The sequence below is a fragment of the Marmota marmota genome, unplaced genomic scaffold (assembly GCF_001458135.2).
Source record: "Marmota marmota marmota unplaced genomic scaffold, marMar, whole genome shotgun sequence".
Lineage (NCBI taxonomy): Eukaryota > Metazoa > Chordata > Mammalia > Rodentia > Sciuridae > Marmota > Marmota marmota.
This window is the reverse complement of record NW_025999962.1, coordinates 7,711,031-7,724,357: the sequence shown is the minus strand read 5'-3', so window position 1 is coordinate 7,724,357 and position 13,327 is coordinate 7,711,031. Positions and strand designations below refer to the sequence as shown.

Sequence of the window (13,327 nt, the reverse complement as noted above, 5' to 3'; positions counted from 1 at the left end):
GCGCCTTGGGCCTGACCCCGCCCCGCCCCGCCCCCAGGTGGTCTCGCTGGGCCTGTACTTCGGGGAGCAGGCGTATCTGCGCAGCAGCTGGAACGTGCTGGACGGCTTCCTCGTCTTCGTGTCCATCATCGACATCGTGGTGTCCTTGGCCTCGGCTGGGGGAGCCAAGATCTTGGGGGTCCTCCGAGTCCTGCGGCTCCTGCGCACCCTACGCCCTCTGCGGTGAGGACCCTTCCCCGGTGCAAATCACCCAGGTCTAAGCAGGCCCCTCACTCCTGCCCTTGTGACATGCGACTCATTTTGTCCTCCGATAGCGCACGTCTTTCTTTCGTTTCTTGGTACTAGGAATTGAACCCAGGGGCATTGAAGAAACATCGAGCCACATCCCCAGCCCCGCCTCTATACACACATACATATGTATGCATTTATGTGAATATATAATATACGTTTAATATATACATAAAATGTATATGTATTTATTTAGAGACAGGCCTGGCTGAGTTGATGTGAGGCTGGCTTGGAACTCCTATCATCCTTCCTCAGTACCACCCCCCACCGCCACCACCTGGTTACCTGTTTCTGTCTCTGGGTGGCTCACTGCTATCTCTGGGACTAGGCACAGTGACGGGAGGGCAGGTGCCCTTCTCCCTGTAGATCTGGGCTGCGGCCTGGCTCACCCCCTGGTCTGCTGACATCTGGGCACCTGCTTTCTCTTGGTTCCTTGCTGTCTTCCTCATGCCCTAGTGGGCTCAGTCCTGGAACTCACTCGGGGACTCAGCCTGGCTGCCTCCCCACAGCCATGGGCTCACAGCTCCCCGCCCTCCTTGCCCGCAGGGTCATCAGCCGGGCCCCTGGCCTGAAGCTGGTGGTGGAGACGCTCATCTCCTCCCTCAAGCCCATTGGGAACATCGTCCTGATCTGCTGTGCCTTCTTCATCATCTTTGGCATCTTGGGGGTGCAGGTGAGGGGGGTGGGAGGGTTCTGAGGCTGTGTAAGGGCACAGCCAGGGCAGAGGCCCCACCTGTGCTGGCTGACCTTGGGGCTCAGGGGAACCCAGTGGAGGGGCCGTGGTCCTTGCCTGAGTACAGGGCGGGCTGGGTAGATGCAGTCTGAGGCCTGGGTTCCTCTTGTGATTTGCAATGCCCCTCCTCCTGGGAGCACTGACCTTGCCCCCCTTATCCCCAGCTCTTCAAGGGCAAGTTCTACCACTGCCTGGGCGTGGACACCCGCAACATCACCAACCGCTCTGACTGCATGGCTGCCAACTACCGCTGGGTCCATCACAAGTACAACTTCGATAACCTGGGCCAGGTGTGTGCTGGCCACGCCCCCTGGGGGTGACAGCTCTTCAATGCCTATGGCCCTGAGATCTCAGAGCTGGCTCCAGTCCTGCCCTGCCAGGACTGTGACTTCTCTCCAAGCCCAGGTTTCCTACTCTGCAAAACGGGTGGAGGAACTGGCCCTCACAGGTAGTCTGAGGCTGAGATTCCGAATGCAGGTCCCCCCCCCAGTGCCTGGCCCGCAATAAGTTCTTCACTGAACTTTGGTCCTGGCCTCTGCCCCCACCCAGGGGGTCCTGACCCGAGCTGTAGAGTCAGCTACACCTGGTTGTGCGTTCCAGCTCTGCTGTGGAGTGGGGCGTGACCTCTTTGAAACTTGGTTTCTCATCTGTAGAAAGGGGCAGCAGCTGTGGGAGCCATCAGGGTGGCAGGCTCCTCGATCCAGGGTGGGTGCCCTCACCATCACCCACCCTGTCTGTACCCCATCCAGGCTGGCAGGCCCCACCAGAGCCCCTGTGCCCCTGGTCTCTTCTCCTGGAGGCCTGCCAGGCCTGACCCAGGGGCAGTGCCCCAGAGGAGAGTCCTCAGCTAGCTGCCTCCAAAGGGCCCCTCCCCACAGCCAGTCCCTCTGAGGGCCCTTCAGGAGCTAGGTCCAGGTGGCCCAGGCAGAGAGTGCCTGGCCCTGGGGCTCCCAAGGACGGAGCAAGATCTGGGCCGCCCTCTCCCACGCTCTCTCTGGGCAGCCCCTGGCTGGGTCGCCCGAGCTCTCATTCACAGGACTGGGCACCCCCACACCAGCTATGGGGGGAGCCAATGGACCTTGAGGGGCTGTGGTGGCCAGGAGACCATGTCAGAAACTGACTGCTGTCAGCTCGCCCCACCCCTTCTCCAGGGGCAGCCATCGAGTGTTTAATAAACTCAGTGTTTGGTGAACAGGGAAGGGTGCTGAAGGAAGCCGGGGGGGCCCTTTGTGAGCTTGCTCCTGGTCCCAGGTCCCCACCTAGCGCCAGCTCCTGCCTCCTTAGAAGGACCTGGTCTTTCCATTCTGGTTGCACTTGACCCCAGGCTGACTCCCTGGAGCCCCGAGCGGGTGTGCTCAGCGCTGAGTCTTGGTTGACTCCCTGGGGGGCACTTCCTGTTCCCTCAGGAAGTTCCAGATCCTCTCTGTTCTGCATCCTCAACTCTCAGTGGGCACAGCGGTGGGGGCCTTGGCATCTAGGGGCCTCCTGTACTTCCTCGCCGTCCCCTGCCTGCCTGCCACTCGGCCTGAGCACTTTGGGGGCACCCTCAGCACCATTCCCCACCTGGCAGGGGAAGAGGATGGGAGCTGTGCCCTAGAGGGTGGGAAGGGTGGGCCGGGCAGGGCCTGGCTTCTTGGCCCAGGGTGGCTGGAGCACAAGGGAAGGTGTGACTCTCTGCCCTGGGGAGGGGGCTTCCTGGGCAGACCGTGACTTCTGGGCAGCCCTGGTTATGTGGGGGCCCTTGTGGCCCCTAACCCTCCTTGTGCTCTGCTCTGCAAGGACAGCACAGGAGCCCTCACCCAAGTTCAGTGCAGAAAACCTTGGTTAAGCACCTGCTGTGTGCAAGATTGTGTGCTGGGTGATTTGGGACCAGCCTGTGACCCAGTTGAAGGACACGAGGACTCTGGCCTGACATCCATGTAGGAGCCCTGGCTGGCTGTCTCCCGTGGACCATCCCCTTTTCATATTTTACAGACCCAGAGACCTCAAGGAATTTGCCCCAGGTCGCCCAGCCAGTGAGTGGCAAAGGCTGGGCGGTAAGCCAGGGATCCTGGCTTCTCTGTCAGGAGATCCTGACTTCAAGATGCCGAGGGCGGCCTAGGGAGCACCCCCGGAGTTGTCAGGAAGCTTCTCATTTAAAATCTCAGTGGCTCCTCCCAGCGGCATTTACTGGTTCCCATTGGTGGGTGAGGAACAGGAGCACACAAGTTTTCGTGTTTGCGATCACACGACTGGTTAATTTCAGGACTGCAGCTGGAACTCAGACCCTGGGCTCTTCTTCCTGCACAGTAGCTATAGGGCACAGGGCAAGCACACAGTAGGTCCTCAGGAAGGTTTGTGGATTGAGAGCATAGCTCTGCCACACAGGGAAGCCCTCTTTGTCCCTCTGCCTCCCAAAGGCATTACAATGGAGAGCTGGAGATGCAGGTGTGGCCTGAGCCCCCTTGTCCCTCACCTCGTGCCCTCCCTCCCTTGTCTTCCAGGCTCTGATGTCCCTCTTTGTCCTGGCCTCCAAGGACGGCTGGGTGAACATCATGTACAACGGACTGGATGCTGTGGCTGTGGACCAGCAGGTGGGCATCGTGGGGCAGGGTGGGGCTGAACAGCAGGGAGGGGTAGGTCGCCGTTGGGGTCCGGTGGTCTGAAGCCTGTGCCAGGGGTTCTGGTGTCTCCCCGTGGTCAGCCCCAGCACACCTGTGACCAGCCTGTCACAGCACAGCCTCAGGTCCTGGCTGATCGTCACCCAGTGTTAGTGTACGCCATGGTTCCCTTCCCTTCTAGAACCCCTGCTCTGTACAGAGGAATCCCAGCTGGCTCCTGCCCAGAGGGGCGCAGACTCTAGGGGAGGAGGCCAAGTGCAGAAGGGAGGGCTGACCAGCCGGCAGAGGGAGAGCAGGTCCCAGGCAAGAGTCACGGGGAGGCAGGAGGCCAGGAGAGCTGAGTGTCCATGAGACCCCCCTGGCCATGGCAAGGGGCAGGAGTTCGTCCTGAGGGCACAGGGAGCCATGGAGAGTGGCGTGTCCTGCTGCTCAGGATGCCGGGGGCCCCTCCTGGGCTGTGGGGTGAGGGTGGGCCTGGGGATAGGGACAGGGTGGAAAGGGTCGGGGAGAAGTCTGGGCCTGAGAGAAAGCCTGGGCCTTGGCTCCAGAGGTCCCCTCTGCGTCTAGGCAGTGATTTCAGGCAAGACACACGCTGACCAGGGTTGGCTGTGTCCAGACCTAGGGAGCTTGAGGGGCTGGCTGGGAGGAGCAGGGCCAGCGTCTAGGTCAGGACAGGCCCACTCTGGAGGAGTTGGGCTGCAGGGATTCCAGGCCTGTGAGTGGCCTCTGGCTCTTGTTCTTATGGTCTTACCTGGTTAGACCCCAGAGCTGGAGGTGGTTGGGGGCATGGTGGGGAGGACACTTGGAGCACCTTCCTGCACCTGCTGTGTGCTCTGTCCCCCACCCCAGCAGTACATGGGCACATGCAGACTGCCAGGCAGTGACCGCCCCTCTGCTGTCTGCCTTGTTTCTGGTTGGATGGATAAGTGTGTGTATAGGTGTGTTTATATGTGTACGTATGTGTGAGTGGAGTGGGGGTGGGGAGGGGTGGATAACTGGATGGTTGGATAAATGAAGGGTGGGTGGGTGGATGGACAAGTGCATGGATGGATGTACAGATAAGTGGATGGACAGATGGGTGAGTGGATGGATGGATGGATGGACAAGTGGATGAATTATAGATGGATAGTTGGATAACTGAAGGGTGGGTGGATGGATGATGGATCAGTTGATGGGTATATGGATAGGTGTATGGACAGATGGATAGATGGACGGACAGATAAGTGGATGGACAGATGGATGAACAGATGGATGGGTGGATGGATGGATGGATAAGTGAAGGGGTAGGTAATAGATAAGTGGATGAATGAATGGGTGAATGGATGGATGGGTAAGTGGATGGGTGGAGGCTGGATGCTTGCCGAGGAGAGTGGATGGCTAGGTGAATGAGAGGGCAGGTGGATGTGCCCAGGAGCCAGCAGTTAGATTCGGGAAGGAGAAGGGTTCTCTGTGCTGAGTCCCTTCCTGTGCCAGGGGTGCGCACGCTCTGCCCACGGCCTCGCTCAAACCTCACAACTGCCCTGGAGGCCGCTGCTTCAGTCCCCCTGTAGCCCAGGCCGGGCGAGTCGGGTGCCCGCGTGGCCGCGCGGTGCCGGTTCAGCTCTCAGCCCTGGCTCTGCTCCCCGCAGCCTGTGACCAACCACAACCCCTGGATGCTGCTGTACTTCATCTCCTTCCTGCTCATCGTCAGCTTCTTCGTGCTCAACATGTTCGTGGGCGTGGTGGTGGAGAACTTCCACAAGTGCCGGCAGCACCAGGAGGCGGAGGAGGCGCGGCGGCGCGAGGAGAAGCGGCTGCGGCGCCTGGAGAAGAAGCGGCGCAGTGAGTGGGCAGCGCGGGGGGCCGGGGTGCGTGCTGTCGCCCAGCCAGGCCCCGTGACCCCAGCTGATGCTCCTCTGGAACCGAGGCTTGGGCCTGACCCCAGCCTCCAGGGAGCTGGAAGGAACAAAGGATGTGATCCTGGTGGTGGGACCTGGCCCTTCCGCCTAACCAGGTGGCACGAGTCCACTATCCCACCATCAACAAGGACAGGGCTGGAGGTGGTTCAGTCCAGGCAGAGGGCAAAACCAAAAAAATCTGGCCAGGCATGGTGGTGCACGCCTGCAATCCCAGTGGCTCAGGAGGCTGAGGCAAGAGGATCGAGAGTTCAAAGCCAGCCTCAGCAAAAGCGAGGAGCTAAGCAACTCAGTGAGACCCTGTCTCTAAATAAATACAAACTAGGGCTGGGGATGTGGCTCAGTGGTCCAGTGCCCCTGAGTTCAATCCCCAGTGACAAAAACAAAACAAAACAAAAAACCCAACATCTGGATGCCTGGCCCTGGGCCATGGGCCCCCTGTCCACCCCCATCTGGCAGCAGAGCCAGAGTGCCTGCTGAGGCCATGTTTGGGGTGTTTGGTGAGAATCTGTGTCCTGCCCCCTTGGCCTCCCTCCGCCACCTCTCACTCTTCCCCTCCTGGCACCCTGGCTGGGGGGCCTCACTTTGCTCCAGGGCCTGGGTGACCAGGGGGTTTTCCACCCCCAGCACCAGCCCCTCTGTGCTTTGTTCCCTTCCCCTTGGTTCCAACTGTGGTCTGGGCCACTCTCCCCACTGCAGAGGCCCAGAGGTTGCCCTACTACGCCACCTACTGTCACACGCGGCTGCTCATCCACTCCATGTGCACCAGCCACTACCTGGACATCTTCATCACCTTCATCATCTGCCTCAACGTGGTCACCATGTCCCTGGAGCACTACAACCAGCCCACGGTGAGCCCAGGGTTGCTCCCAGTTCACGGTCACAGGGTGAGAATGGGACCTTAGCAGAACCCCACCACAGGGACAGCATGGGCAGGGGGTCAGCTGATAGCAGGATCTGAGTCACCCCTCCATGTGGGGCCCTGTGCTGGGCACTGCAGGGGGAGGAGGCTCCAGACAGCCTCGCCCCGAGGGAGCTCAGGACAGCCTCGCCCCAGGGAGCTCACAGCTTGGTAGGGCAGATGCCCGCAACGGAATGGTCAGAGGGAAAGGCCACTCGTGCCTGGTGGGTGGGGGAGGTGACATTTGGGACAGCGTGACCAGTTCCTAGAATTGCAGACAAGGTGCACGAGGAGAATGTGAGGGGCAAGTGTATTCTAAAAACCTCAACTTAATGGAGTTGGGAGGAAAAGGGGAAAGAGCCTCCAGGGGAGGAATTCTGAGTGGTAGCACTGTTATGGATGAAGGGAAAGGAAGGAGACCCTGGTAGGACAACAGACACAGAGAACTTCCAAACTGACATGAAGAAACAGGATTCATGCTGTGCCCAGCACTGAACATTAGCTCATTTAATTTTCACAGTAATTTCCCAAGACAGGTGCTGTTATTTTCCACAATCAGGTTAAGAAATTGTCATAGGGACCAAGAACTCACCTAAGGTCACACAGTGAATAAGGAGTAAATGTTAAGCCAGGATTCATATCTATGCTGTCCGGTTAGGAAGTCCTTGACTGCTAACCCAGACTGCCTCCAAAGAGGACCAGCTGCACCAAGCCAGCACAAGGAGTAACAGGGAACAACAATGAAAAATGAATAATCTACATTAAAGAAGATGGAAGGAATAAAGCAAATATATGTATTCATACATATAAACATATATATACACATATACAGATAGTGTGTGTGTGTGTGTGTGTGTGTATGCCCCCATTGGGAAGGTGCCCATGTATGTATGCATATATTTGTACTAAACATGAATGGACTAAATTCTCTCCTAAAAGGCAGAGATTTTATGACTGGCAGAAGGTTGTTGGGGCAAGGTATGGGCTCTGGATCATGCTTCTCTTTGTCCCCTGGTAGTCCCTGGAGACAGCCCTCAAGTACTGCAACTACATGTTTACCACGGTCTTTGTGCTGGAGGCTGTGCTGAAGCTGGTGGCATTTGGCCTGAGACGCTTCTTCAAGGACCGGTGAGTGACTGGGCTGGGTGGGTGCAGCAGGGTGGAGAAGCAGTCCTGGCCTCTTGAGAGACCTGCAGAAGCCAGAGGGGAACCAATAAGCACCGAGACATTGATGGCCAGGGGCTCCCAGCGGCTGCCTATATCCCTGAGTAGGAAGTGCTTAGGTCTCACCTTAGGGTGCAGGGCATTCCACCAGGCTCCCCTCGGCCTCCAAGCCCGCATGCTAATCTTCCTTTTCAGAGAGAACAAGTGAGGCTCAGAGAGATGATCAATGGGTCCAAGGGAAAAGGTGGGCTCAATATTGAGATTTAGGATGGGCGCGGTGACACACACCTGTAATCCCAGCAGCTCGGAAAGCAGAGACAGGGGAATCCCGAGTTCAAAGCCAGCATCAGCAATGGTGAGGCACTAAGCAGCTCAGTGAGGCCTCTGTCTCTAAATAAAATACAAAGTAGGCCTGGGGATGGGGCTCAGTGGTTGAGTGCCCCTGAGTTCAATCCCCAGGACCAAAAAAATAAAATAAGTTTGAGATTTAGAAGTTGGAGCTCTATGCCTCTTACCCTGAGGAGGCCAGAGATGTTTATTTAGCTTGGTTGACCCCTTGCTTGGGGAGCAGAGGTCATGGGGGCATAGAGAGGGGACTGGAATCAGTGCATTTGGAGGCTGTTTGGGAAGGTGGTCACAGATCCCAGAGGGCCACAATAGGAGGGTGGAACCCTGAAGGCTCCCCAGCTACCGTGTGTCTGGGCCAGAGCGCTCCTCCCCCAACTCCCACTCCTGCCCTCTGCCTGTTGAGCAGGTGGAACCAGCTGGACCTGGCCATCGTGCTGCTGTCCGTCATGGGCATCACACTGGAGGAGATTGAGATCAACGCCGCCCTGCCCATCAACCCCACCATCATCCGCATCATGCGGGTTCTGCGCATTGCCCGGGGTGAGGGGCAGCGGCTGCCAGGGCAGGGAACGGGGGGCAAGTAGGGGCAGGATGAGACGCCCCATTCCCAGGGAGAGTCTACAGCAGCGGGGTGACGTGAGGGACTCTCTTTCGAGCAGAGCAGGAGCCAGGAAGTGCCCAGCCCCTCGCACCTGTGCCCACCCTCTGTCACCTCGTCACACCATGATCCCTGTGTCTAGTCTCAGACTGACAGAGCTCTAGTGGCTGCCTGGCATTTCTGCCAAGCTGGGCTGGGGACACTCAGTCCTCAGCACTTCCTCTGATCCGCTTGCCTCTCCCCAGAGGTGGGGAGGGCGTGCAGAGATTCAGGAGGGACACGAGTCCTCCTTCGCCCGAGGGGATGAGGGGTCCTGGGTGCTCACATTGGCTGCCTTTGCCTCCTCGGGGTTAATGACACGCGCCTTCCCACCTGCTCGGACCCACTCCCTATGGCTTCTTCACACCCACGTCCCCACCTCGGGCTGTGCACACCCCAGACATGGCATCCAGGGGCAGCCACGGGCAGGGCAGGCTCAGCTTGCAGGCTCCCCCACGTCCCACCTGTCCCCGTCGCACACATCTGCACATGCTGTGCACACTCAGTCCCTTGGGGCTGGGCTGAGCCAGCGGGCTGCGTGTCACCCACAGTGCTGAAGCTGTTGAAGATGGCCACGGGGATGCGGGCCCTGCTGGACACCGTGGTGCAGGCTCTGCCCCAGGTAAGAGTCGCTCCAGGAGGAACCTGTGGGAGGCCACGCAGGGGAGGGGACTCTGAGGCTCACCTAGAAGGCATGGCCTGTGGTGTGGAGGGAGGGGTCAGAATGAGACCCTGGCCTGGGAGGGGGACCTTGAGCAGTCAGTGTGTGCCAGGCCCCACTGCCACCCCCTCCCCAGTGCCTGGGGCTCTGCTCAGGTGGCCTGGGCACTGAGCCCCCGGGGCATTCACTGATTCATTAGGACTTACCCAGTCTCAAGGGCCTTTGGGGTCTTAAGACCAGCGGTGTAGACACAGCACACTCAAAATGGGAATGAAGACGGCCCAGGGAAGGTGGGGGCCTTGCTGGGGATGCCAGTGGGTTCTCTTCTCAAGTTTAGTGTGAGCTTCCTGGCGGCCTGGTTACAGAGGGAGGGTGACAGGCTCTCCTCCTGTCTGGTGGGAGAGGAAGGGCATTCGCTCAGAGATGGGCTTCCCCCTCACACATGGGAGATGGCAGGGGTGGGGTGCAGAGCTTGGGGGTGTGCGGCAGGAAGTGAGCTGGAGCCACCAGGCTTGGGATCAAAGTGTGGGCGCCAGGCATGCGTCTGACCTTCTCCTGCCTCGGTCTCCTTGCCCGTGGAGGGGGTGCTGGCAGTGCTGAGGCTGGGGGGCCGGGGCAGGTTTGCACACGGTGGCAGCTCGCAGAGCACAGGCAGAGCCTGCTCCACGCGGTGCCGGCTGAGCAGCTGGAGGTGGGAGCGGGTGTGGTGGTGGTGGGTGCCCAGCCTCCTGGCTCCCTGCTGTGCCCCTCTCCTGAGCTCTGACCCTGAGCACCCTGTCCTGGCCCCCAGTGCTGCACTGGCGCGGGGCACGTGGAGGTCCAGGAGGGTCCAGCTTTCCATAGGAGGTAGACGGTGGTCATTACAGTCACGTCAGCACTTTAGGAGAGCACATGACAAGTATAGTGTGTCCGTGGGTCGGGGGGGGAGCTTGCCCACGACATCTGCTGTGTGGACAGTGGACATTTCCTCAGTGGTACGTGAAGCCTGGTGGCAAGGAGACCTTGACCCTTTCCGTGCAGAGGGAGGAGGCCTCAGGGAAGGCTCCTCAGAGGAGGTGACCCAGGAGTTGGGCTTTGAGGCGTGAGGACGAGTCATTGAGCAAAGACAGAGGGAACAGGGTGTGCAAAGGTACCACGGGGTCCTTTCCCACAGGATTGAAGTCCCAGGTTCAAGATCAGGCTGGGAGGGGAACCCCAGGCCAGGACAGCAGACCTTGGTTCTGAGGCAGTAAACTTGGACGTTATCCTGCAGGGACGGGGTGCCACAGGAGGGTCTGGGCAAAGGAGGCCTTTTAGAAATTTGCCCTGATGACTGTGAGGAGAATGAAGGGGAGAGTGGAGGCCATCCAGGCCCTGGGGTGCTGGGGTGGAGGGAGAAGACTGATGGGAAGGTGAAGGGACCCTGGTTAAGGAGCCCCCAACCCTGGGCCTGAGCAGGGCGAGAAGCTGAGCTCCGAGGGCCTCTGCCACGCCAGATCCTTCTCAGCTGCCAGCTTCGCCTCCGAGGTGCCCACTAAGTGCTTGTCTCATTAGTGAACGGAAAGTGATTTAATGAGCCAGACACTGGCTTGGAGAGCGGCTGGGAAGGAAACTGCTCTGGAGCCTTCGTGATCAGGGGCTCACTTTCAGCAATTAGCAGGAACGCGCCTGATCCCACTCACCGGGCCTTCGGAGGGCCCGGGAGGGATGGCATTTCCAGGGCAGGGACAGATGGGCCTTACCTTATCGGTGGCTCCAGGTGAAGGCGGTCTCAGGCGGGCCGATGGAACAGGGTTTGGAATCTGGGGCGTGTCCTCCCGCGGGAGCCATGGGACGCCACGCTGGCTGCGTCTCTGGTGTTCTGTGCCCACGGGCTGCGGGCCGTGAGGGTTGTCTGTTCCTCTCCGAGGCCCCGCGCTGGCCTGAGGAGCCACAGAGGACTTCACCCAGTCCTTAGGAGCAGGGTCTTCCCAGACCTGCAGAGGACAGTGCCAGGGCACACCTGTTACAGTGGTGCTGTCGGGATGTGTTCATTCCACCAGGGGAATCCAGGCGGGCTTCGCAAAAAGGTGGCATTGCCGCAGACTCCTGCGGGGCCGAGGGGCGTGGCTGGGCGTGGCCTGCGGGTGGGTGTGGCTTGGGAGGATGGTTCAGGGATGCGAATGAGCCAGCCGGGTGTGGAAACAGGTGAAGACTTGGCTAGCGTTTCATTATTCTGTGCCCATGCTGTCCCGCCCACCCTCCAGGAGGTCGCGGGGGCAGCCATGGGCACACAGCTGGGCCTTTGCTGCACCCTCCCTGGCCAGGGCCACCGCCCCTGCCCTCTGCCCACCCAGCCCCTCTGCTGCTGACCACTGGCCCCGCCTGCCTCTCCCTGCAGGTGGGCAACCTGGGCCTCCTCTTTATGCTGCTCTTCTTCATCTACGCTGCCCTGGGGGTGGAGCTCTTTGGGAAGCTGGGTGAGTGACCCCTGAGGCCTGCTGGGGTGGGGCTGGAGGAGGCCCTGGCAGCCTGGGGGAGCCTGAGCCACCCCTCCACTCTGTCACTGTACTGAGAGATGCCCCGGTGGGTGGAGCCTGAGCTTCTATGGGTGGCCCCTGGCCCACATGTGCTCCTGGCCTGTGGTGGTCCCTTAGGCCCCAGCTGTCTGGTCCCCAGGGACCCTGTCATCCCCTGCCCCTGGGCCAGTGTCCTTCTTCAGCCAGGACCTCCCCAGCAAGCAGAGGGGCCCAGACAGGGCAGAGGGCAGCGTGGCACTGAGCTCAGCCCTTGGATCAGCCCCGAGGTTAGCTCCAGAAAGTGGGTTCTCTGAGGGGCTGGCCCCTACCCCACCCCATCCTCTTTCAGCCCTGATTCTTGGGTTGGAGGAGAAGCTGGATGCTCCTGAACCTGAGCCCCAGCCTGCGTAGCACCTCCCTAGCCCGGTGTCTCTAGCTGTAGACAGTCTGCACGCACCGGGGGTCATGGTGGGGAATCTGGGAGGAAGCTGGGGGCCCCCTCAGGTTGGGCTGTGCAGGAGGCTCTGTCTGTGGGACGGGCTGAGCCCCTCTCTGCTTTCAGTCTGCAATGACGAGAACCCTTGCGAGGGCATGAGCCGGCACGCCACCTTTGAGAACTTCGGCATGGCCTTCCTCACACTCTTCCAGGTCTCCACGGGCGACAACTGGAACGGGATCATGAAGGTGCTTGTGGGCGGCCTGGGGAGGGAGGCTGGGGGCGTGTTCTGAACTGAGTGCAGGTGCCACTCCTGCTAGTCACCGCACCCTCTTGCACACCCAGCGTCCTCTTGCACACAGGAGAGGAGCAGAGGGACCTGCCTGGGGCCCTGCGGCCCAGCAAGGTGGCTCTGAGGCCAGGATAGGTAGTGCCGTTCTCTAGGGGACGGACCTCTGCAAGAGCCCGGCAGGAGGGTGGAACATGGGGAGGCACCATTTGTCACCCGCTGACAGAGGTGAGGCCTTGGCCTCCTTGGGTGGAGACTGGCAGCCGAGTGTCCCTTTCCGCATCCCACATGGGCCTCTCTAGAATGACCCCAGCAAGTGAGAGGGACATCAGGGCGGCTGGGAGGAGGCGGGAGGAGCAGCCCCCTCACAGGGGTCCCGGCAGGTGGCGAAACCTCCCCTGCTTTGTTGGTTGGGGGTTGAGGTGACCTAAGAGCCAGACGGCAGGGACAGACCCCCTAGAAGACCCCTGGATGTCCTGGTTGGGCCTGATGGTGGCCCTGGGAAGCAGGGGGTGAAGTGGGTGGAGTGAGCAGGGAGGTGGCAGGGCCACTAGGGACCCAGCTGAAGCCGCAGATGCCACCACAAGCCAGGTGGGGTGGGGGCCGTGAGGACCTGGGGGGGGTCGGACTCCTGGCTGTCACCTCATGGCTCCCGCCCGCAGGACACGTTGCGGGACTGCACGCAGGAGGAGCACAGCTGCCTGAGCAGCCTGCAGTTCGTGTCGCCGCTGTACTTCGTCAGCTTCGTGCTCACCGCGCAGTTCGTGCTCATCAACGTGGTGGTGGCCGTGCTCATGAAACACCTGGACGACAGCAACAAGGAGGCGCAGGAGGACGCTGAGATGGACGCCGAGATCGAGCTGGAGATGGCACATGGCCTGGGCCCCAGCCCGCGGCC

General features: G+C 60.2%; 1 protein-coding gene across 1 annotated transcript in view; it reads left to right on the top strand.

Annotated features, from left to right (window-relative positions):
• Window positions 1–13,327, top strand: part of Cacna1i (calcium voltage-gated channel subunit alpha1 I) — a gene marked incomplete at both ends in the record, with an annotated part of 82,331 nt that overhangs the window by 63,506 nt on the left and 5,498 nt on the right. The window contains 12 exon segments of the mRNA XM_048802981.1: window positions 38–222; window positions 835–961; window positions 1,186–1,311; window positions 3,505–3,594; window positions 5,250–5,442; window positions 6,216–6,367; window positions 7,436–7,545; window positions 8,336–8,469; window positions 9,118–9,188; window positions 11,587–11,665; window positions 12,267–12,388; window positions 13,092–13,323. Of these exon segments, the coding sequence (XP_048658938.1) occupies window positions 38–222; window positions 835–961; window positions 1,186–1,311; window positions 3,505–3,594; window positions 5,250–5,442; window positions 6,216–6,367; window positions 7,436–7,545; window positions 8,336–8,469; window positions 9,118–9,188; window positions 11,587–11,665; window positions 12,267–12,388; window positions 13,092–13,323 (1,621 nt within the window).